This window comes from Nuphar pumila, chromosome 10 (assembly GCF_984573655.1).
Source record: "Nuphar pumila chromosome 10, dmNupPumi1.hap1.1, whole genome shotgun sequence".
Lineage (NCBI taxonomy): Eukaryota > Viridiplantae > Streptophyta > Magnoliopsida > Nymphaeales > Nymphaeaceae > Nuphar > Nuphar pumila.
The window spans coordinates 108,266,718-108,292,404 of record NC_143258.1 but is presented as its reverse complement, the minus strand read 5'-3'; the positions used below and the strand labels follow the sequence as shown (position 1 = coordinate 108,292,404).

At 36.3% G+C, this 25,687-nt stretch overlaps 1 protein-coding gene across 1 annotated transcript in view; it reads right to left on the bottom strand.

Moving 5' to 3' along the window:
* Positions 1–1,096: 1,096 nt before the first annotated feature.
* The window catches only part of LOC149827839 (Cleavage and polyadenylation specificity factor (CPSF) A subunit protein), a 121,500-nt gene continuing 96,909 nt past the window's right edge, over positions 1,097–25,687 (bottom strand). Inside the window, exons 14-15 of the mRNA XM_090019681.1 lie at positions 20,861–20,969; positions 1,097–2,177 (exon numbers count right to left, since the gene is read on the bottom strand). Coding sequence (XP_089875807.1) covers positions 1,986–2,177; positions 20,861–20,969 — 301 coding nt within the window. The 3' untranslated portion in view covers positions 1,097–1,985. The remainder of the gene's footprint in view (positions 2,178–20,860; positions 20,970–25,687) is intronic.

Sequence of the window (25,687 nt, the reverse complement as noted above, 5' to 3'; positions counted from 1 at the left end):
TTGATGCTTGATGGAGCAATGTGTGATCATCTGCTGGATGTGCACAAAAACAGAAAGAGAAGGGAGAGAGAGAGGGTTGATGTTCATGGCCTTCTCCAAGGGGGATTCCTTTCTCGGATAATCCTGCAGTGCAACGACTTTCTAGATGGAGGACATGTTTGTTCTTTTTTTGAACCGCTTGTTTCCCTTTTTTTGAATGGACATTTTTGTCATTTTCTCAAACCATCGTTTTATGGCAAGAATAACAAGAAAGGGTACTTAAGTCTTTGTAACAGCACCAGATTTCGATGCTAAGTGATGTCAACATACACGGGAATACAAGCCCCATGTGCTTACATACGTGATGCTCATTAGGACCCCCAAACACAAACGTGGGATTAAGTGAATCATCGGGGGAGAACATACACCACCCTCTCTCTCTCTCTCTCTCTCTCTATATATATATATATATATATATATATATATATATATATATATATATATATATATATATATATAGCCCATTTACCGTCACATAATTTTGAAGTGTTTTATGATAGATCTGAATCGTTAATGTTTTTAGCATGCTTGAATTAGTGAGAATCGTATCTTGAATCATGTTTTTTGATAAAAAAAATATCTTTATGAGCCCAAAAAACTGATACCTTCATAGCCATTGATTTTGGATTTGATTTTGAATCACCGGAGAAACCTGTATATACAGGTCAGATTCCGGTGATCCAAAAGCCGGTTTCTACTAAAAAAAATCTATAGATCACATCTATGAAGTTAGATGTGAAAAAATACCAAAGAAATGCGATTTTGATTTTGAAGGGGCAGAATATATATATATAATCACCCCTAAAATTACTATTCAGATAAAAATGGACACTGGACACTCTGAACACTCCAAAATAGACTACTTCCCCCGACACCCTGCCTCGCCGCTCATAGATGGACCTAAAATAGCACCACGTAAACATAAATGAACAGTAAAATATTGCAACTCCACAAGCAACCATTGTCAAAATCATACAATTCGATTGTTCGTCGTTTACAAACATCAAGGAAAGCGTTGCAGACTGATAAAATGTAGATGCCCTTGCTCATTCACCACTGTATTCCGAGAGAGAGAGATCACCTTCATTAATAATTGTGTAATCATAATTACAAACAAAGCCTACAGGAGATGGATATGCGAATATCAATACAAGGACCATATAATTCAACTTGCCTTATGATTTCATCGTGAGTAGATCAAACGAATATGGATCATACACAAGGAGTTGATGTGACATCAATTGCCCATGCCATAATTGGCATGCTTTCTGTTAAGACATTACACTAAGAAAATTCTAGCTGGCAATGCCATCAGTCCATGAAGAGCCCAACTTATGCGGACACCAATGACATGCGGGTCATCACCCTCAAATGGATCCCAACTGTGAACTATCATAACCCTGAAACATGGAAAGAGGGAGATCTGAGAGGCCACCATTGCCATGGAAGTTGAAAAGCATGGTTTCAGTACTCAGTTGCCTCAAACTGATGGTCATTTTCTGCAACCAGGAACCAATTCTGTGTTTCACTGAACCACTCTTCAGCTTCATGATTAAAAAGTTGCAGCTTGATGGCAAAATTGAGGATTGATACGATTGATGAACTCTGCAACCACTCCTTTTGACACTTGTTTTTTCATGTAAAATAGACAATATATTAACTGAAGCCTTCCAATCTCTGCTTGTGCAGTGTCTCCGCGGAGCAGATGGAAGAGAAACCATGACCACAGACAGGCAGACTTTCCACGAACAAAACAACAAATAAAACGAGCATTTTCAATGGATACCAATCAGATCAAAGCAGGATGAATAATGAGGTTGTCAAGCATATCCATAATTCATGGATCATGCACCAACTTCTAGTGGATGCTCCCAGTTTCAAATAAATGCAACCGATCAGCACCATGTCATGTGGCAGTCTGCATGAGTAGCATGAATGAAGAAATGCTAGCTGAGAGAATTATGAAGACGTTCAAGCAACTGGACAACCTGGTCAACAGGCAGCGATGACTTGGATAACTTGGATTTTGAACTGCTACAACCTGGCAAGTCAGATGACAGCACTGCATGTTGTTGAAGGCTGGTAAGCTCCAAGAACTGTGACAGCATGTCCCCATCAAGAATCTTAGGTACCCCCACCTGCAATAAGCTTTAAAGTTAGTTACAAGCATCGAGCATCCTTAACTTCTCATTACTATTTAGGCTGGAGGAACATGTTGCTACATCTCGGATATTGCAATGGCCAAATGTATATGGCACAAGCAAACAGATCAAGTAAGGACATTAATTTAGACATTTAAGCATAGCTTCTGTCATACCTTCCAAGGAAATCTTGCAATATTTAAGTATGACAACTAATAGTTTATGTTGAAACTTGAAACTGTGCACTAAGGAGATCTTTTTGTACCTAATAGTTGTGTACTTTGGTCATAGGGTGTAATATATATGTTGACCAAGGGTTGTCCAACCCTAATCACTCTTAGTGGTTGTTCTAAAGAAAGGGATGCCGATGTTTCTCTGCCAAAATCCAGCGACAATTGCATATGACAAATGTGCAAATTCTACCAGTAAACTCATAGCAACAAAAGTACATACTGTAAAGAAATGAGAGTCTTCAGTACAAACAAGAATGTCCACCAATAGGTACCAAATGGACAAGCACAAAAGAGAGCCATAAAGGGCATACTCACAAATCCCACAAAGGGCACACACAAAGAAGACTCACAATATAAAAAATAATATTTTATTGTTGTCCAAGTATGCAAGAAGCATAACAGGGGATTCTCCCCTATATATACAAGCCAAAAGGAAAACCATATAGCCATTAGAGCTAGTCCAACAGCTAGATTTTTATTTCTGTGTTGACCAAGACAAAAAACAGAAAAATAAATAAATAAAAAATTGCAAAAGGTATTTATTTTATATATATCTATATATATATATATATATATATATATATATGAACAATTTAACACTCTCCCTCAAACTTATGCTATAATGACCAAAAGTTTGCCTAAAAGCTGAGAGAGGTTTGGTGAAGAAGTCTATCAATTAGTATTGTAAGACTCGTGCGTTTAGAAAAAAAAAGTTTTGGATCCAGGTTGGATCCGACCGAATCTAACCTGGATCCGGGTCAACACAACCCTCCCCCCGTAGTCTATTTAAACCCCCCACAGGGGGGGGGGGGGCTCTTTTTATAACGCAACCCCTGAACACCCGAAACCCCTCTCTCAGTCCTTTCCCCTGAGAACTGAAGCCTAACCCCCCGCCGAGATCCCTGCTCGCCTGAAAACCACGACGCCCGCCGGGCCCTCACCGGACTCCTTCTCTCTCCCTATTTTCCCTCACCTAAGCCACCCTCTCGTCTCCCTCTCTTTGCTCGACCCCCGATTCTCGGTGCACCCCTCTCGTCTCTCTCTCTTGTTCACGTCGAGATCCCCTTTGCCGACCCTCTCATCGGCGCTCATAGCAGCTGCTCCCCACCCCTCAAGTATGTTCTCCTCCCCCTCCCCCCCCCCCCCCCCCCCCCCTTCTTTTGTTTTTGCCAGACAGGAGGCAGAACCACCGCCTCCTGTCGCTCTGCCTCTCCCTCTTCTTCTTCTACTTTCTCAGAGGACAGCAGCAGCCACTAGCTGCTGCTGTGGCCGTTGGATGCCAACCCGGTGGGGCGGCTGAATCAGCCACCCACTTCCCCCCTTCTTCTTTGATTTCGGTGGGCCGCCCGCCTGCCCACCCCCCCTCCTCCTTGTCGACATCCCCCACTCCGTCTCTTTTTTCTGCAGGATGAGAGGGGTGATAAGACGTGATTGGATCTAGATCCGTGTGTCTGATATTATAATTATGTTTTTACATTGTGTAATGGCATATTGTAATTTGTTTGTATTTTAAAGGCTTATGCCTAATGTATATCAAGTCATATATAAAAAGGATTAGGGCATGCCCATGGCAGTGTGGTTGTCGTTTTCTGTGCATCTCCCTCTCTCTTTCTCCTCTCTACTTCTTGCTGAAAGGTAATTGTGGTGGCTTCCAAATATCTGATATTCAAATTTTTTTCATGGTATGAGAGCAAGGTTGTGGATTTCTTCCAAAAGGCATGCCCATAGAGATCTGAAATTTGATCTTCTAGTAAAAAACTCTCCTTATTCTTATTCAATCTAAACCTTTTTTTCTTCTTCTTTTCTCGTTGTTTTGTTCTCTTTTGGGTTTCTTTCAAAATAGCATATAATCCTCTTTGACGTCAAGTATTCAATCTAAAACCCAAATTATTTTGACGTCAAATCAGTGTTTTCGTGTTTTTCGAAAATCTTAAACTGCAAATCTATCTATTCTGGTATTAAACCAGATTTTATTTTATTTGATCTGTCGACTATTCTGAAATATTCCTTTTGTGTCGACATCTCTTTATCGTTGGAGCATTTATTATTATTCTTCATCGTCTTCACGTATATTCAGTCAGTTTATATATTAGCAGTGGCTTTTCTGTGTTAGCAGGCTTGATCATAGGGATCAGATTGTGTATGGAGAAGTACCTAATTAATTAATAAAAAAAGGCATGTTTGTATAACATTTTTACCTTTTTCCAGCTTTTTGGCTGAATATGAATTTGGTTGCTGCACATTAGTACTTGACTGAATCAATCTTTCTCTTCCTTTGTTTTAGCTTAATTTGCTTCTCTTCTTTAATCAATGAACTCTTCTACCTACGTTGGACTCTCTTCAAATTTTCTGAGTCAGCTTGTCTCCGAAAAACTTAACCACGTTAATTTTTTGACTTGGAAGAGGCAAATTGTTCCTTTCATTAGGAGCCAAGATCTGTTTGGGCATATGGATGGATCGATTTCAGTCCCACCACAGTTTATTTCACAGGAAATGAAGGATGATAAAGGAATTGCATAACTTAACTATATTTCAAACCCTAAATTTACAACACGGATCAAGCGAGATCAGGCCTTGGTTGCATACATTATTTTCACGCTGTCACAGGAAGTGTTGATATCAATACTAGATCATTGTACAACTGCACAACTATGAAACAGGCTTGCACAAACATATTCTCAGATTTCAGAGGCAAGAGTCTTATTTTTAGAAAGGGAATTTCAGACACTTAAAAAAGGCTCAATGTCAGTCATGGAGTATTTAAACAAGGTAAAGTCTGTTACAGATCAGCTTGCTAATGTTGGAAGTGCAGTCTCAGAAAAGGAAAAGGTACAACAAACACTTAATGGACTAGGCCCAGAATACCATGTACTCTCTAAATCCTTATCGGTTCTACCAGTGTTGCCCAGTTTTAAAGATCTTCAAGCCAAACTTCTTCAGTATGAGATAAGCATAAAGAACATGACAAAAGGTGGTGAACATACAGATGCGCACAATGTCTTGGCCTCAGACATGTCTCAAAGTGTTGGACGTGGGGGTAACAGTTTTCAAGGCAGTAGAGGATGTGGCCGTTTTGGACAGGGAGTTCGTGGCATTCTTCCTACTCCCAACCCACAAGGATTTTTTAATGCAGGGAATCAGAGGAGAGTGCCTACATGCTTTTTGTGCAATAAGAAAAGACATGTGAAAGTTGATTGTTGATTTAATCCCCAAAACAAGAGAAAGAATAGCAAAGCAGGAAACAAAAGGAAATTTGAGGGATAGAAGCCCATTGGAGATATGCAACAACTTTTACTGGCAGCTTTATCTTAAATGACTATCAAGCAGAATGAGCAAGGAGAATGGTATATGGATTCCGGAGCAGCCACTCATGTTACAAGTAATATCGGTAAGCTCTCGAACTTATCCCCTTATTTCGGAAAAAGTAGCATAGTCACAGGAGATGACACACATCATCCCATCACTCATATTGGAAGTGCACAAATTCCTTTGTCTAGTTCTTCTCTTAGTTTGTCCAATGTTCTTCTTGACCCAACATTAAAAAAAATATTGTCTCTGTATCTAAACTTATTGATGATACAAATTCTTCTGTCGAATTCACTCCATCTTCTGTGTATGTCAAGGATCTTCGAACGAATGAGACGTTCGCTAAGGGGGAGCGACAAGGAAACATGTACATCTTCAAGGAGGATCCCACTGCTCATTCATCTTCTGCCTTGAAGTCTTCTTTCTTGGAACCAGCGTTACAGAGTCTTAAGTCTCGTCATACAGATGTCTACAGTCTTTCTCAATGTAATAAGCTAGATTTGTGGCACAATCGTTTGGGTCATTGTAGTCGTACTTTTATTAAGAAACTTGTGTCAGAGAATTTGATTTCAGAGTCGTGTCTGCACCCTGCTTTGGATGTTAAAAAGTATTCAAGTTGTCAGTTATGCAAGAGTCATGTACTTCCTTTTAATCTTGTTAATGAAAGAGCATCAAGAGCTTTTGAAATTGTGTATTCTGATGTATGGAGACTAGCTCCTGTTTATCACTCACTTGGGAGTCAATATTATGCTTTATTCATAGATAGTTATTCTCGCTTCACCTGGATATATTCATAGATATACGTGTATATATATGCCTTTAACTCAAGGATGTAGCTTTGCGTATTCTTGTCCATTTAAAATTTGTCATTTACTTTGCCGCCGCGCTTTTATGTGCACAGGCTACTGCTTACATGATTTATTTAGCTGATGTATGATTTTGTACATCATGCACGGCTTACGCAATTTATTTAGCCGATGTACAGTTTCGTATATCGTGCATTACTTACGCAATTTATTTAGCCAATGTATGGTTTTGAACATTTTGCACTGCTTATACAATTTATTTAGCCGATGTATGGTTTCGTACATCGTGCATCACTTACGCAGTTTATTTAGAACATTTTGCACTGCTTACACAATTTATTTAGCCGATGTATGGTTTCGTACATCGTGCATCACTTATGCAGTTTATTTAGCTCGATGTGTGGTTTCCCACATCGAGTCTTGGTTTATGTCATTTACTTAGTCGTCGTGATGTAATGTGCACAGGCTTATGCTTTGATATAATATGTATTATATATAACTTTGTAAAGTACGCAGTTTTGTATACTTCTTCCTACTTTGTATTACGCTTGCATTTAAAGACGCAAATTTGCGCATACTCGCCAAGTCTTTGTTGTTAAAAAGGGATTTCGCATGCGAGATTTTAAAGCTCGTATTATTCGTTGTTTCAAAAAGCAAAACAAATATTTTGGCGTTTGCATATTTGCAACCGAGTCTTTCCCTCAAAACTGCGTAGCGGAAAGGCTTCAACTACGTAGCCCTAAGTGGTACGTACGTTCGGTCCTTCGTTTTGGTATCCAAAATAACTTGGATATTCCCGGCCTAAAGCACGTGACTTTGAAAATTTCTAAATAATGTTGGGGTTTCTTTCTAAGAAATCAATATCCTTTTCATCATAGTGGTATTATTAGACATGCGCGGCATGTTAGTATTACGATGATTGGATGAGAGGTTTATTGTAACCTCGTAGCGTGAAAATGCATGATAATTAAAAGAAAATCACATAAATGGTGATGATCGCCTTCACAGGCAAGATGCTCGATTTGGTTTAAAAGACCGGAGCATGTAAAATGGATAGTCAGTTAAAATAGAACCTGACATATTCATTCGTCTCTTTGGTTTCGTCAAAAAAGTGGATGAGATGGTACAAAAACTCTGATGGCCAGGTGGTTCACTCTGCTAGCCAGCTTCAGCATGCTCCTATAACTGTTCATATGAGTGTTATGCTACGAATCGTCAGATACATCAAGAACACCATCACTAATGGGTCATTTTTATCCTCATCATTAAATTTACTTGCTTATACTGATGCTGATTGGGGAGAAAACTCCAATGATAGAATCTCAACTACTAGTTTTTGTGTCTTTTTAGGAGATTCTATGATTGCCTGGAGATGTAAGAAACAACAAAAAATATCGTTATCCTCTACTGAAACAGAATATCGGGCTATGACAACTACCACTCTGAAACTTGTTTGGCTATGAAGTCTTCTCAAAGATATGGGCATAGACATCTCTGATCTGTCGAAACTATGTTAACAACAAAAGTGAAATTTATATCGTCAGCAATCACACCTTCCATGAGCGCACTAAGCATATAAAGATGGACTGCCACTATGTACGTGATGAATATTTGAGATGAACAATTACACTATCATATCTCACATGAGAGTATCAATTGACGGACTTTTTCACTAAAGTTCTTCCTGCTCGTTTTATTTTTCTTCTTAGTAAACTTTCGGTCATGTCCCCGTAAAGTTTGAGGGGGGGTGTTAAAATATATGTATTAACATATATATATATATATATATAAAATACCTGATAGGGGTATTTTTGTCTTTTTATGTAGTTGCTTCTAAAAACAACTATTTCAAATAGAATTAGATTTTTTTATTTTTCTAATTGTTCTTTTCTTTATTTTTTATTTTTAATATTCAAAAGGGGTCCCACATATATGTTAAGATGTATCTCCCAAAATCGTTGATGTAAATATAAATATATATACTTATATAAATAGAGATACATATACATATAATATATATATATATATATGTATATGTATCTCTCTATATATAAATATATATATATATATATATATTTATATATATTTTATTTTATTTTTATGTTTACCCGATAAGGGTATTATTGTAATTTCCCCTCTTGCGCATATTCCATTTGGAATATGCTGTATTTTTCTTTCTTTTTATTTTTTGTATTTTTATTCTTTTTATTTTTTTGCATTTTCATAAAAGGTGAATTGGGGGTCCCCCAATAGAGTCGTTGGGGGCCCCCAACGGTCACAAATGTGACCGTTGGGGGCTCCCCAACGACTCCTTTGGGAGCCCCCTTGCACCTCCTCTTTCTTGTATAAATAGGGGTGTTCCCCCATTGTTTTCCCTAAGCTTGAGAGACTCAAGCATTTGGTTCTTTCTATAAAATACATGCCTTTGTGCATGTTTATTATTTTTTACGCTTTTGCGTACTTTGTTCAAGTGTTGTGAGAGTGCCTTCGTGCACATCTTTTCTATATTATTTGTGCTCGTTTGTGTATTGTCTTTTCATCAGTGTTGTGAAAAGCGTTGAGGCGTAGCGAGGCGCTCCACCAAAATCTGAGGCGAGGCGTAAGCCTTGAGGCGTAAAGCGTAAGCCTCAAAGTTTTTTTTTAAAAAAAACTATAAAAAAATATCTAAAATTATAAATAAATAAAAAAATCTTTATTGATGAAGCAACAACCAACAGGAAATAAAAAATCTCAAAAAATAGTGAGTTCATAAAAAATAATAGTGAGTGAGTTCATCAAAAATAAAACTTTAAGCCTTAGGATTTTTCTTCATAAGCTTGAAAATACAACACACATATCTCCAATATTTTCAAACTATCACAATGTTTTAGCAGTATTTTCATTAAACATTATTAAAGTATTTTGTCATCATTTTTTCAAAATAATGAAAATTTGAAGCATGCAATGATATTATCATGAAACATTGTGATATTTCCCCTTCCTAGATTTCTGATTTAACATCTTTTTCTCAATTTCATATTATTTCTATCTATTATCTTTTTTCTATTTTCCATAGTTTGGCATGAAAGACAGCCTCTTTCTATTCTGTTTCCTGACTTTTCCATTTTTTCTCTCTATCCACAATTGCTAAGCTTTTCTCATGGAAAATAGGTGTGCTTGAGTTATCTCATCTAATCAACTCACTGAACATTGATAGTGATATCATGACTAGCTGAAAAATTATATCTTAGTCAGTAGGTTATGTATCCCCTTAACTTAAATGTTAAAGTTTAGCATAAACATGCTACAAGATCAACAATAGCACCTCAACCAAGGTGACTGCAGTCAATCATGTCAAAAGGCTCATCAGAAACAGAAGAGTTGTGGCACTCCACAATCATCATCATGACTGATTGGTGACTATGCCCTTGTAGCAGAGGCTCTAAAATGAACAAAGTCCTTCACACTGTTAAAAGCTGATAATCCAAAAGCCATTGAAGGAAGGCAAAATGTCAGCCAGCCCTTTCTTTTTAATTTTCCTTTTTTTTATGATATGCAGGCTGGGGTTAGCCTCTCACGTCTTGAACATGAGACTCTTTGTTGTGACAGTGCTACTTTACAATCCAGCTATCTCATTCTTTTAGGCCTATCAACATGTCACCTAGCCCATGTGGACAGACCTAAACAAAAATTCCACAGGTTCCCATGTTGATCATCTATGTCACATAGGTGTGGGTGCGTGGTTGCAGCACTTCAAAAAAATTGGGGTGCATGGTTGCGGGAGGGTATAAATTTGCGTGATGCAGCACCTTTACTAATGGGCTTATGGTTTTCCACATTAACTGAAAACAAAAGGTCAAATAGCTTTGAATGCATTTTCTGTGCATGAACTACAGCAAAAAGAGGCGTGTATGCCTCAGTCCGAGGCGCGCCTCGCCTCAAGGCCTATGAGGCGCACGCCTCATGGGTGTTGCGCTTTATACCTGCGCCTCAAGGCACAAAGGCCCTCGCCTTGAGGCGAGGCGCGCTTTTTGCGCCTTGAGGCACGTTTTTAATAACACTGCTTTTCATAGACAATTTTACATGGTATCAGAGCAATGTTGATTATTGAAGATCGTGTGATTCTCCATTTTCGAGTGCCTCGAAAAACGTGCCTTCCGATCTTTGAAGTTTGAAGTGGTGGATCTTTCTTCTCAAATATTTTAGAAGAATCTTGTGCAAAGTTGGTGTTGGAAATATTGTGTTGGTACGCTTTTTTCTCTACCTCTTTACTCTCTAATGGGCGAAAAAGAGTCCCATTTTGCTCTTAGTTTCAAATTAAATGGGTCCAACTATCATGTTTGGGCCGGAAATATGGAGGCTCATATAAAAGGGAAAGGCATATGGGGATATGTACTTGGCACAATTCCGGAACCGGAACCCAAGATTACCGTAGTAAATGGAGGCGAAATCAAGATTCTTGAGGGAGAAGAAAGAATCAAAGCCCTTGAAGAATACTCCAAGAAACACGATGAATGGGAAATGAAGAATTTCAAGATTCTTTCATGGTTTTTCTCATCCGTGGAAACCAAGATTAATGCCAACATTATTAAATTCAAAAAGGCATCGGAAGCTTGGCATTATCTTAAAAAAATGTACACCTCAAGGGATCTCTCTCATAAGTATTACCTTCAAAAGAAGGCTATCTCCCTTACTCAAGGTGAAATGACGATTAGGAAATACTTTGTCGATCTTTCCTCTATTTGGGATGAGCTTGCAATGCTTGAACCAAAATGGAGTGGAGAGACAATTGAGCTCCGTCACAAGCAACTTGAAGAAGATCAGTTCTTCAACTTTTTGAATGGGCTAAGGCCCGAATTTGAGCAAATAAGGTCATCTCTTCTCTCCTCTTTTTCCCCCCCTTCTCTTGAAGATGTTCTCACCAAATTAAGTGGTGAAGAGACTCGTATGAATTTATGTAAACAAGGACCAAATGTTCTTGCGGTCCCTTGTAATATTGAAGAAAATAGTGAGGTCAATGCCGTATCCAGACCCGGAAACAATGTAAGAACCTATCGTCCCCCTCACTTTAAATTTCAAAATCAAGGTGAAAATTGTGGTCAAAGAGGAAGAAGGGACTATAGCAAAACTATTTGTCATTTTTGTAAAGAACCGGGGCATATCAAACCTGTATGTCCCAAATGGAAGAAACTTCTAGCCATGGCTACCACTGGTGTACCGCAGAAGGATGAGGCATCTTCGAGTGGGACCCTTTCTATAAATCAAATAGTAGAAGCTCTTCAACCTCTCCTCAAGGGATCTACCTTCGGTGCGGCCGTATCCACTTCTTCCTCTCCAGGTAAAATCTCTTGGCTTTCATTTCATATGTCCCCAAACATTTTTTCACTTTCCAATTATTCGAAAAATGGTTCCCCATCTTATGTCTCCACTGCTGATGGAACCTCTCTTGAAATTAAAGGAATAGGTAATTTTGAAACTCAAGAATTTTCTATTCCAAAAATCAGATTTATACCTAAACTTAACTTAAATCTCCTTTATGTTTCTCAACTCACGAACCATGGCTGCGATATTAAATTCTCTTGTGATAAATGCTTAATACAGGATCGCCAGTCCGGAAAATTGATTGGGGAAGGCTTTAGAAGAGGAGATTTATACTATATGGAATCTCTTCAAGTTCCAAAAGTTTTATGTAATGTTGCCCGACATAAAGATATAAATGTGTGGCACAAAAGACTTGGTCATCCTAATATCACCAAGTTATCATATTTACATTTTGCAAAAGACCTATGTAAAAGCTCTTTTTCTTGTAATGACTGCATTTTCGGAAAAATGCGAAGTTTACCTTTTGAGCAAAGAACTATGTTCTCTTCTAAAACTTTCGAAATTATTCATTCGGATGTTTGGGGACCTGCACCTGTTGTTTCAAAAGGAGGTTTTTCTTATTACGTAATATTTGTGGATGATTTTTCCAGATATTCGTGGATATATTTTCTTAAGTTTAAACATGAAGTATTTTCATGTTTTAAAAATTTTCATTCAAGGATTAAAAATCAATTCAACAGCAACATAAAGATTTTTAGAAGTGACTCTGGAGGAGAATATCTCTCCAATCAATTTAAGGTATATCTTGAGGATCACAGAATTATTCACCAAAGGTTTTGTCCTAAAACACCTCAACAGAATGGGTTGGCTGAAAGAAAACATAGGCACATTATTGAGACCACTAGGACCCTTCTTATATCTCAAAATATTCCTAAAAACTTTTGGGCTGAAGCAGCTCTTGCTTATGTTTATTTGATAAATCGCTTACCATCTAGGATATTAGGAAAAATATGTCCCTTTGAGGTATTACATAAGCTTGAACCTGATTATAATAGGTTAAGAGTCTTTGGATGTAAGTGTTTTATACTTACGGATAAGAATGACAAGTTCTCTCCCAAGGCTATTCCTTTTGCCTTTCTTGGTTATTCTGAAACTCAAAAAGGTTTTTGTTGTTATGACCTTAGAGATGATAAGTTATATGTCTCTAGAAATGTAACGTTTTTAGAAAATGAGAGTGGTTTTGAAAAAAATGTTTCTCAACAAGAAAATTTTGATTACTCCTTATTTGATTTATTGTCTAGTAATGATGATATATCTAGTGATGATGAGGTATCATTAAACCATGATGAGGAAAATGATGCAGATATTGGTGAACATAACTCACCCAACCAAGTGAGTCAATAACCTACTCTCGTAGAAACCAAGACACCTTTAGAAGTGCTATTGATCAATATAGTGAGCTTTCTCATATTCTTGACCATAGAAGATCTGAAAGGAATAGAAGACCCCCAACTCGTTTTGTATCTTTTGACTCTTTTTCACCCCGATATAGGGCTTGTCTTAGTGCTATTCACTCTTATTTTGAACCAAGAAATTTTGAAGAAGCTAAAAAATGTATAGAATGACAAGAAGCCATGCAAAGTGAACTTAATGCTCTTAAAAGGGCAAAAACTTGGGATTTTCAAACTCTACCTATAGGAAAGAAAACTATAGGCTGTCGATGGGTCTTTAAAGTTAAAGCCAAGAGTGATGGTTCTCTAGAAAGGTATAAAGCTCGCTTAGTTGCAAAAGGGTATGGGCAAGAATATCAAATTGATTACGAAGAAACCTTTGCCCCTGTAGCTCGAATGATTACCGTTAGGTGTCTTATTACTATTGCATCTATTAAAAATTGAAACATTTTTCAAATGGATGTTAAAAATGCCTTCTTAAATGGTGATCTTAACGAAGAAGTGTATATGGATGCCCCACCAGGCATGATAATTCCTAAAGATAAAGTTCTTCGTAAGGCTCTCTATGGTTTAAAGCAGACCCCCAAAGCCTGGTATGATAGATTTATCAGTGTAATGTTGGAAAATGGTTTTTCCTCATGTTATACTGACACTGCTTTGTTTACTAAAAAATCTAATGCAGGGATTGTAATTTTGTTACTCTACGTTGATGACATGTTAATTACAGGTGATGATGTTCAAGGAGTCAAGGGTATTAAGTCCGTCTTGACTTCAAAATTTGAGATGTCAGACTTAGGTTTTCTGACATATTTTCTTGGAATTGAGGTTGCATATTCGCAACGTGGTTATTTTCTATCTCAGTCCAAACTTGCCTGCGAGATTATTGACAGGTCAGGTATTTCTGATGTCAAAGTATGCGAAACTCCTGAAGTTGTTGGAGCAAAAATGAAGATTGACGACGGTGTTCCTCTAATCGATCCTACTCCTTACAGGCAGTTGGTAGGTTCTTTAATGTATCTTAGCATTACTCGACCCGATTTGTCACATGCTATACACATCGCCAGTCAGTTTCAGCATGCTCCTACAACCGTTCATATGAGTGTTGTGCTTCGCATCATCAGATATTTGAAGGGAACGATAAATAAGGGAGTATTCCTATCCTCTTCCTCTGAATTGAAATTGCTTGCTTATACTGACTCAGATTGGGGAGGTGATCCTAGTAACCGTCACTCCACCACTGGTTTCTGTGTTTTTTAGGTGAGTCCTTGATCTCATGGCGATGTAAAAAGCAACAGAAGGTCTCCCTGTCATCCACTGAAGCCGAATATAGAGCCATGGTGTCTACCACCATGGAAATTGTATGGATTCGAAGTCTTTTGGAAGATATGAGAGTGTTTATCAGAGAACCAACAAAACTGTGCTGTGACAATAAAAGTGCAATTTATATTGCCAAGAATCACACCTTTCACTAGCGAACAAAGCATATAGAGATGGACTGCCATTATGTCAGAGAAGAATACTTGAAGAAGGTCATTGATCTACCATACGTAACGTCTGAATATCATCTTGCTGACTTCTTCACCAAAGCTCTATGTTCGCCCAGATTTCATTTCCTCCTTGGCAAACTTGCGGTTATCACACCGTAAGTTTGAGGGGGGGTGTTAAGATGTATCTCCCAAAATCGTTGATGTAAATATAAATATATATACTTATATAAATAGAGATACATATACATATAATATATATATATGTATATGTATCTCTCTATATATAAATATATATATTTATATATATTTTATTTTATTTTTATGTTTACCCGATAAGGGTATTATTGTAATTTCCCCTCTTGCGCATATTCCATTTGGAATATGCAGTATTTTTCTTTCTTTTTATTTTTTGTATTTTTATTCTTTTTATTTTTTTGCATTTTCATAAAAGGTGCATTGGGGGTCCCCCAATAGAGTCGTTGGGGGCCCCCAACGGTCACAAATGTGACCGTTGGGGGCTCCCCAACGACTCCTTTGGGAGCCCCCTTGCACCTCCTCTTTCTTGTATAAATAGGGGTGTTCCCCCCTTGTTTTCCCTAAGCTTGAGAGATTCAAGCATTTGGTTCTTTCTATAAAATACATGCCTTTGTGCATGTTTATTATTTTTTACGCTTTTGCGTACTTTGTTCAAGTGTTGTGAGAGTGCCTTCGTGCACATCTTTTCTATATTATTTGTGCTCGTTTGCGTATTGTCTTTTCATAGACAATTTTACAATATAGTCGTTGGGACATATGACCGTTGGGGTCTCCCAACGACTACATGTGGGAGCCCCCAATGGCCCCCTTTTTGGCTTGTTCTTTTGTGTATAAATAGGGGGTTCTCCCCTTGTATTCTTTAAGCTTTAGAGCTCCTTTACAGTAAAGGTTTTATATTTTTACTTGTGTGTGTAATCTTTTGTATTGTCCCATAGTGGACTCCTCTTATCTCTCTTGTGCCTTAGCGCTTGTCCATTGTTGGGCATTGTGAATGCATTAGCATTCTTGTTTTACATATCCGCACACTTTGTTACAATATATATGAGTTTATACGTACATATTATATAATTTTAAACTGTTTTTCTTCTTTTTATAATAGGTAATACCCTTTAGGGGTATTGTGGTAATTTTGTACATGTAATAGGCTTTGCTCATTAAGGGCATAATGGTAAATTTGAACATATAATAGGCTCTTCCCTTTAGGGGCAGAACTGACCTCTTTTTGTATTTTATTTTTATTTTGTCATTTACAATTTTGTAAAGGGCAGTTTTATCTTCTAGTCAATATAGCTGCTGGGAATCTCCAACAACTATATTCAGTTTTGTCTTTTAGTGAATATAGCTGTTGAAAATCTCTTACAGCTATATTTCTATCAGTTAGAGTCTTTCCCAACAGCTATATGGGTCATCTTGCCCTCTTGTTTGTATATAAATATGGACCTCTTGTCCCATTAGATGTAATGCTTTCCTAAGCATTCTATCTCAATAAAGATTACTATTTTTTTATGTTTTTTGTGTATGCTCTTTGGTGCTTCTTATGATCTCATGTATTTGCGCCATTGATTGACTTGTGTATTGTCCCTTTGTGGACTTGTGTTTGTGCACATTTAGGCACTTTGTAGCCATTGTATGCACTTGGGTGCTTTTGTATTGCCTTTGGCATTTGTATTATCCCTTGTAAGACTTGTTCTTGTGCTTATGCATATTATGGTTTGCTTTCCGCTTGATTTCATTACATGGTATTAGAGCCAAAAAAAAATATTGGTATTTTGCCACTTTGGGTCTTGGGACTCTTTGGTTCGAGTTCAGGCTTCGTGAAGGAATCATGATTGATGTATGGCATGGATTCAAGAGAGATCTTAACCCGGAATCTATATTAAATATTTGTATATATGGTTATTTTTATAGTTGTCTCTCATGTATTACGCATGAGAAAACACCCATTTTTTTATCTCTGAAAAATTATGTCATTTTTTAAAGTTAAACCTTTAAATGATTTTCAAATTTATTATTGGATTTATTTAAAAAATCTTTATCAAATATCTTAGAAGGTTTATAATATTTATTTGATTTTGTGAAATGATATTTATACATAGTATACTTTTATGGGATCTAGTTTGAATCTTAGGTTTTTGAACTCCCTTTATTTATTATGTACATATATGATCTAATCTTCTCGACCATGTGTTTTTGGCACTTAGATGCCTTATTCGAGCACCTCGTGGTTATAAACATCAAAACATGTCTTAATGTATGACTTCAAATTCATGTCTTTTCACTTTTTAGGGTTGTGATCTTTTGTTGAGGCTTGACTTAGAAATTTATGGTATTTATGTTGAGCTCCTCTATGAAGTTTATGATTGCATTCTAAATGTGCATTGGAAAAAATTATCAAAAATATTTATGTTATTGTGTACTCTCTTGGTGTGCCCATTTATGGCTTGTGTTCTTTCCTCTTGGGAGGTGTTTATTGTGAGTGCACTCATTGCACTTGAATGATTTGTGCCTTGCATGCTTAGTGCATCATAATCATTAATAAAAATATGTATTATAAAGGCTTTTGTGAGGGTTCCCTTTGGAGACCTTAGTGGCATTTGTGTCTTGTGATTGTGTTATTTATTGGTTTTATAACTCCTTAGTAAATATTATCTTACATGTTTTTACATCACATGGGAATTTAAGCATAATGCTTCTTGCATGATTTGAGTGATCAATAAAATATTATTTTATTTGAGTCTTCTTTGTGTGCATCCCCCTTTGTGGGACTTGTGGGTGTGTCCATAGTGACCACTTTTGTGTTTGTCCACTTTTGGTTTTGGGTGGACTTTTGCTTATGATCGAAGGCTCCTTGATTCTCCACATGCATTAGATCTATAGGATCATATTGTTCTTTGGATATTATAATGTCTTTCTTTATGTATTCTTTGTGCATTATTGTGAGCTTAACGAAATAATATTTTAAAAAAAAATGTGCTTTCTCACCCTTGGTGGCTTATGTTTTCTTGCCTTATAGGCATGTGTTTGTGTCCTTGGTTGCCTTGAATGTGGATTTGTGAGAATTAATCAAATTAATATTTTAAGTATTGTATGTTCTTGCCTTAGTGGCATTGTGGTTATTTCACTATTGGCTATTTCCTTCTTGAATTACTATCTCACTGCATTCCTTATAAGGCTTTATGTTTTTTGAAATTTTGATGCATATTATTGTGTATCTTATATGTGGCCTCATAAGGTTTTTAGGGACTTGTTTGCATCTTGTCATATGATTGGCATATCGGCTCTTGTTTATAATCCCTTTTTGAAAGTATTTTTTGAGGTTTTTCTTGTTGCCTTCTTTTGACTATAGTTTAATCCATCACTTTTCTATTCGATACATCCATTATTATTATTTGGATTTTTCTATATGAGTTTTGTGCACCTCGGTGTTGTGAAGCCAGAGTTAGTTGTTGGGATGAGTTATGTGTACACATCTATCTTCTTGTTAGTATAGATTGCCAAGTTTATGAGTGTTGTATTTGAAAGTCAGGTATCGTCTACCAAAATCATGAGGAAGAATAAATGGAGAGGAGGCGGCAGCTGTGAATACCCCAGAAAAATGTCAATGCTCTAGATGTGTAGGGTTTCCTCATTATATTATTATCTTTCTATAACTGTTACAGCAGAAGTACAATATTACCCCCGACTATAATATACAACAAATAAGAGATAAGGGGTAAAATAGGCAGGTAGAATAAAATACACATAAAATGTGTTTTACAAAGTAATGTATTTCACAATGAATCCTAATATGGATCCAGATCTGGATCGCATTCCAACAACCTCCCTCAAGTTGTACATGGTTAAAATCATGGACAACTTGCTTTTTAGAAACCAAAAACGATGCTTGCACAATCCCTTTGTGAACAGATAAGTCACTTGTTCTTCTGGTCCAAAAAATTTAGCTTCAATCTCACCATTCTCTATCTTGTTTCGAATGAAATGCCGGTCTATTTCAATGTGCTTCGTTCTCCCATGCTGAATTGGATTGAGTGAAATTTTAATTGCACTTTGGTTATCATAGAATAACACTGAACATGACATTTTCTGATCCAATTCACTTAATAAATATCTAATCCATGCCACTTATGAAGATGCAGCAGTCATAGCCTTATACTCAGCCTATGTGCTAGAACAAGCAACTGCCTTTTGTGTCTTACTGCTCCATGAAACAAGATTTGTTCCAATAAAAACACTATATCCTGAAATTGACCTTCACTCATTCGGATCACCTGCCCAATCCACATTGGAGTAAGCCATTATTGTCATCATACTCTTATTCTTATCTCTTTTCTTGTAACAGAGATCATCCCCGAGTGTGCCTTTAAGATACTGAAGAATTCTTTTAACAGCCTCTACATGACTAATTCTCGAACAGTGCATATATTGGGATACTTGATTTACTACATAAACATCAGGTTGAGTAAATGCAAGGTATTGAAGCATACCCACAATACTCTTGTATTTAGTGAGATCTTCATACACTTCTCCATCACAATTGAGATTTTGATTTAAAGGGCTGAGTTAGAAGAGGCTTGCAATCTTTCATACCAGATTTACTTAATAAATCAATGGCATATTTGTGTTGCGTCAACAACAGTGTATCCTTTCCTCTATCAACCTCTACTCCCAAAAAATATTTAAGCCTTCCCAGATCTTTCATGTGGCTGTGAAGGGATTCTTTTTTATGTAGCAGCAAATTATGAAATTAAATATAAGCAAAGATATAAAGAGGAGATGCCTTGGTCTCGTGCAGTGCTGTGTGGTTGTGGAAAGCATCTCACATCCAATTTCTTCTCAATTTTCAAGGTCCTCATCTAGTCCCTTGTTAGCTATCTCACAACTGTAATTCTGGACAATTTTGAAGGCCATACAAGCCATTTTCATTGAAGAGGACTTTAAGTAAACAATTGAGTGAATCAAGCTAATTATAGGAGGATAATATACTTACTCTTTATTCTCGAAGAAGATTTTAATAGACCATTTTGTTTGTAGTCATTATCTCTGGAGAAGCCAAGATGAAATCTAAGCATAGAGCAATGAAAAAAATGAACTGTCGAAAAAATGTAATTTGTCCCCCATAATTGAAGTTGACTTGGGAAACATTCATTCCTTTTCATTCATAAGTAACTTTATAGAAATAACTGCATGTTATGTACAGACATAAAATACATGTTTAAGCTTTCCCTGCATTCTTTATGTTCCAAATGATAGTTTATAGTTACTGTTTGATCACATGAAATGTTTCAGGACATCTTACTCTTTTTAGTTTCCAGCCGTACCTGTATAGCTTGATAGTCAATTAACATAAAATAAAGATTGTTATAAAGTTCAGTCACGTCTACTTCCAGAAAACAAAATTATATATTTTCTGAATAGGATCTACAGCTAATAAAAATATGGTATGAACAACTGATTTGACAGTTCATGCTCAAGGATGAACTCATCGATTGCCCAACAGAGAATTTCCCATCGTAATTGAAAGAATAGAGAGCAAAAGGAAGAAAATGGAAGATACCAAAATAGACATGGAACATAGCATGATTCACATTTTCTGTAAACAAAATTATTGTGTGCATGTTAACATGGCCCTCTGAAGATGTTGGTAAATAGTTTATATATCAGAAAGCTTCACACGAAAGGAGGAACTAAAGCGGGTCAAATTGGGTAGATGGATGGTCAGGTCGCAATATTGCACCAAGTGCCTTGGGTTTGAATCCCTTGCCATGGGTGTTATCCCCTAGCTTGCTATTAAAAATACAAAAGGAGGAACTAAGGTCAAAACATTGTTAAATTTGTTCTTTAGGTGCAGTAAAAGTTCACAATAAAACATTCTTTTGCTTTCCTTCATATATGGTGCAAAAACCCTTTCATCAAATACATCAAAAAGGAATAGAGCTACCAATCAAATCATAAAAATTTGAAATGAAAAGAACAAAAAGCATAATTATATAGAAATATTGACTACAACTGGTAACACACAGAAGTGCCATTAGACCACATAAAAAATATGAATATACTTGCCGGAGATCCTCTCCCACGAAACTCAGAATGGTCATTTCCCAGTATAGGTGCAGTAAGCGGGTGAGAAACAAGTTTAGCTTGTACAGCTTCTAATAAATCATGTTCTTCCCTGTGTATTGTACATGGTCATCACAACAACAAAATAGAAGAGTACAAACAAATCAAATTAGAAAATTAATACAGCTTCAACTGTCAGCCAAAATTTGAAAAGAAAAAAATATCAAACATGGAATCCATTCCAATGCAACTTCATGTTGGAAAATGCTACTTGCACTAAGTCGAAGCAATCTTTTATAATAATGCTAGATATTACTACAAATCAATGCTAATCGGAAATTTGTGAATTATGGTATTACGTTGTTCTAGGGTAAAACTTGTGCTTCAAATAATCAACTTCAAATACAAAATAGAAAGAAATAAACTCAGGTTGCATCATTCATGGACTAAAGTTCAAGTAGATAAAAATTCAGTTCAAGTTTGCTAACAAACTGAACTCAAGTTCAAAACCTGTTTTTGTAGATGAGCCAATAATAATATGAATCTTTTACCAAAGGGTTGTCAATTATGGGATTATGTTGTTCTAGGGTAAAACTCATGCTTCAAATAATCAACTTCAAATACAAAATAGAAAGAAATAAACTTAGGTTGCATCATCCATGGACTAAAGTTCAGGTAGATAAAAGTTCAGTTCAAGTTTGTTAACAAACTGAACTCAAGCTCAAAACCTGTTTTTGTAGATGAGCCAATAATAATATGAATCTTTTACCAAGGGTTGTAAAGATTTCAATAAGCTCATCAAATCTTGTTAAAAAATAGTATATAAATAAATATACCAACAATACACAAATTAAACATACAAAAAACAGGCCAAAACATCTTTTATTGGAACCATGCGTGACATACTGCAGCATATTTATCTGAATAAAGACCACTAAATTGCTTAAAACTAAGAGCTAAATAATACCATTCTTCTTAATCTAGCTACTTTTTCTTAACCATGTATCTTAGTGGTGCTTTTCTCCATCCCTATTGGATTTCATAAAACATAAATACCAATGCATCCTGGATAATGTAACTTTGATACTCCATTCACTGTGTTCTACCTATTCTGCCACCTGTTGAAGCTACTGATCTTATTAAACTGTCAGATATATCATATAAGGCTGATGAATCTGTTCACTTGGAACATTTTTAGAGACAATAAGAGTTTTCAATGAGATGCATATGTTTTCTTTCGGCAAAACCATTTTGTTGGGGAATTTTTGGACAAGATCATTGATGAATAATGTCATTTAGTTTAAGATAGTGTTGAAATTCTTTTGACATGTATTCTCCTCCGAAATCATATCTAAAATTGTTATGTTTTGAAATTTATTTTGAATAAGAACATGAAATTCTTTAAAGATGGAAAAGACATCGGATTTGTTTTTGATAAAGTAAACCCATGTGTATCTAGTAAAATAAAAAATAAAGACAACATAATATGAATATCCTCCTTTAGACATAACGGGTGTTGGTCCTCATACATTTGAATGCACTAGTTCAAATGGCCTTTTGAAAATAAAATTGCTATGTGGATAAGGAAGAGAATGCATTTTTCCAAGGATACAATCATTGCAAGTAAATGCCTTTTCATTACAGAATTTTTCCAAAAAAAGAAAAAGATACTTGGAAATACTAGGGTGACCAAGATCTTTAGATTGAACAATATTACAAAAAGATTTGGATGGCAAAGACAAAAAATCCATGTAATATAGGTCTCCTCTTCTATGACCTTGCCCAATCTGCTTCTCGGACCGGAGAACCTGCACATAGCAATTGGTTGGTGAAAAAGAGACACTACATCCAAAATCGGTAATTTGATAAACGGAGAAAAGATTTAAATTAAGTTTTTGAATGATTCTAATTTTTGGAAAATGAAACTCTTTGCCAAAAACTTTTTCAAGACTTTTCATTCCTTCAACATCTAATGATGTTCCATCGGCCATGGAAACGAATGATTTAAAAGAATTAAGACTTGGTTTGGATAAAAGAGATGCATTCGGAGTCATGTGAAAAGAGGCACTCGAATCAAAGATCCAAGAAGACATACCGGGAGTTGATGAGATCGTGGCACCAAAGGTGGAAGTTGTGGAAGAATTGATCCTCATGAATTGTTGGAGAGTTTCCGTAAGTTGAGCAATAGAGTCATTTATGTCTCCATCTCTCTTTGAATCTTTACTTGAATTACTAGGACAATCGTCAACGGAAGCCACATTTCTTTTAAGTTTAGGACAATCAGGTCGAAGATGACCCGGTTCATTACAATGGTAACAAATAATTTTTCTTCCTCCACCATTGTTATTTTTCCAAAAATGAGGAGGTTTGTATGTTCTCATGTTATTTTCCAGTCTAGATACCGCATGGACCTCATCAATATCTTTTTTAAGGGTCAAGCGAGTTTCTTCTTGGCATAAATCGGCGAAGATTTCACTAAGAGGGATAGAGGCCCTATGAAAAACGGACCCACTTAGTTGTTCAAATTCGAGACGAAGCCCGTGGATAAATTGAAAAACCTCTCTCTCTCTCTCCATTTGCTCTTGTCTCATGGCAGTAGCACTTCCTTCCCATTATGGTTCAAGAAGAGCAAGTTCATCCTATAACGAAAATAGAGCATTATAATAGTCTCTAATGCTCATATCTCCTTGCTTGGTTCATCTTATTTTTTCTTTAAAAAAGAAATACCTAACAAGGTCGTTTTGAGTGTACATATCTTTCATGAATAACCATGCTTTGTTTGCCTTCTTGAATTTGGCAAGATTGGTAGAAATTTTGAGTTTTACGTTATTCATGAACCATGCCAATATTTTGGCACGCTCACTTTCCCAATCTTCAACTTTAGATTGGTATTCTTGAATAACTTTGGCCTTCTCTTCTTCATTCAAGGTTTTTTCTTCATTTGCCTCCTTTTAGGTGAGCTTCAATTGTAGTTCCAGAATGGTTCCACGTACATATCCCAAAAGTCTCTTACCTTTGAGGTTGTTTTTTATGGCAGCCATCCACATTCTATAGTTGGTTCCATTCAATTTGAATGAAAGATCGATTTTTGTATCTTTGTCGACCATAATGTAGGGAGTTGAAGAAGAACAAAGGTATGATACTTAAAACTACTCAAACGTAAGAAAGAGTATCCCAATTATGTTTTCACAACCTAGCTATGATACCATGTAATCAAACACTAATAAAAAGAGGCAATGTCACTAAGTGACTAAGAGATGCACAAGCATACAAGCAAAAGGCCACTAATGGGCAAAAATACAATAGGCCACAAAGTGGCAATTGACAAACACACAATATAAGAGAGAGAGAGCCCTAGAAAAATAGTAAATAATCTTATTGAGAAAAGCTTAAACAAGCTTACATTGAGGTGGGGCAAAGCCCCTTATTTATACACAAAAAAGAACAAAAAAAGGGGCTCCCATACTCATTGGGAGCCCCTCCAACGGTCATAAATATGACCGTTGGAGGGGTCCAACAACTCTATGGTGGACCCCATATTACAAAAAGAAAAAGAAATAAATAAAAACATAAATACAAAAAATAAAAATAAAGAAAAAAACATATCCCTAATGGATATGCATATGTACAAGTGAAAAGACCAATTTACCCCTAGTGGGTATTACAATATATATATATATATATATATATATATATATATATATATATATGTGTGTGTGTGTGTGTGTGTGTGTGTGTGTGTGACACAGACATATATATATATATATAATATATATGTATCTCTCTCTCTCTCTCTCTCTCTCTCTCTCTCTCTCTATATATATATATATATATATATATATATATATATATATATAACATCCATATATTTTAACATATGGCCCCTCGAGAATGGGGGTACGAGCGTAACTAGCTTCTCGAGCATCACGGATATGAGCAGCAGTACTTAATCAATCAAGTAGGAGTATTATATACATATCAGGTGTATCATACAATACATCCCTACATCGAAGGAGACACCATGATACGCGGTGCATTGTACGATACACTATCGGCAGAAATTTTTTGGTACCGATTTTAATATTTTTGTTTTTGGGTTGTAAAGACCCTCCTAGGGCCAATTCTCTCATTTCTTTAGAGGTCATTAAAGACAAATCCACGAACCCTAGAGGGATTGAAGGCATTTTGGGAGCTGATTCTCCAGAGAAAGAGAGAGGCTTTTGTGTTTTTTCTTCGCAAGAGCATCTTCCCACCCATTATTCACTCGAAAGAGTAAATTGAGGTAAAAAAATCTTCATTTTCATGTTGTTGAGTTTTTTTAAGGAAGATGACATCAAATAGTCGACATGACAATGGGGCACTCAAATAAAGAGTGAGAAACAATTGAAAATCATATGCAACTATTATATGAGAAAATTTTGAGAAGAGAAAAAAGTCAAAATCTACAATAAAAACCAGCCCCTCTATTGTGACTAGGCTGGACGTCCTCCTTGGTATCCTATTTATAGTAAATGATATGTCCAAATTACAATGGTACCCTTTGGTAGTCACATAACTAAAAAGGGAAACTTGCATCATAAGAAGACCTTTTTCAATATGGAAGTTGTTAAAGGTAGCGTAAATAACTTTCCATCATCACACATCAGTCATGGGATCAAATGTTGATCTTGGATCTTGGATTGGAATTGGATCTGAATCCAAATCCAAATCCAATTCACATTCCATCAAACTCTCTCAATGTAAAACCCACGAAAAAAAACTTTCGGACTCGGGTCGGATTCATACCCGACCCGGATCCGATAACCCGTTAGGGTTAAAACACGGAGGGGC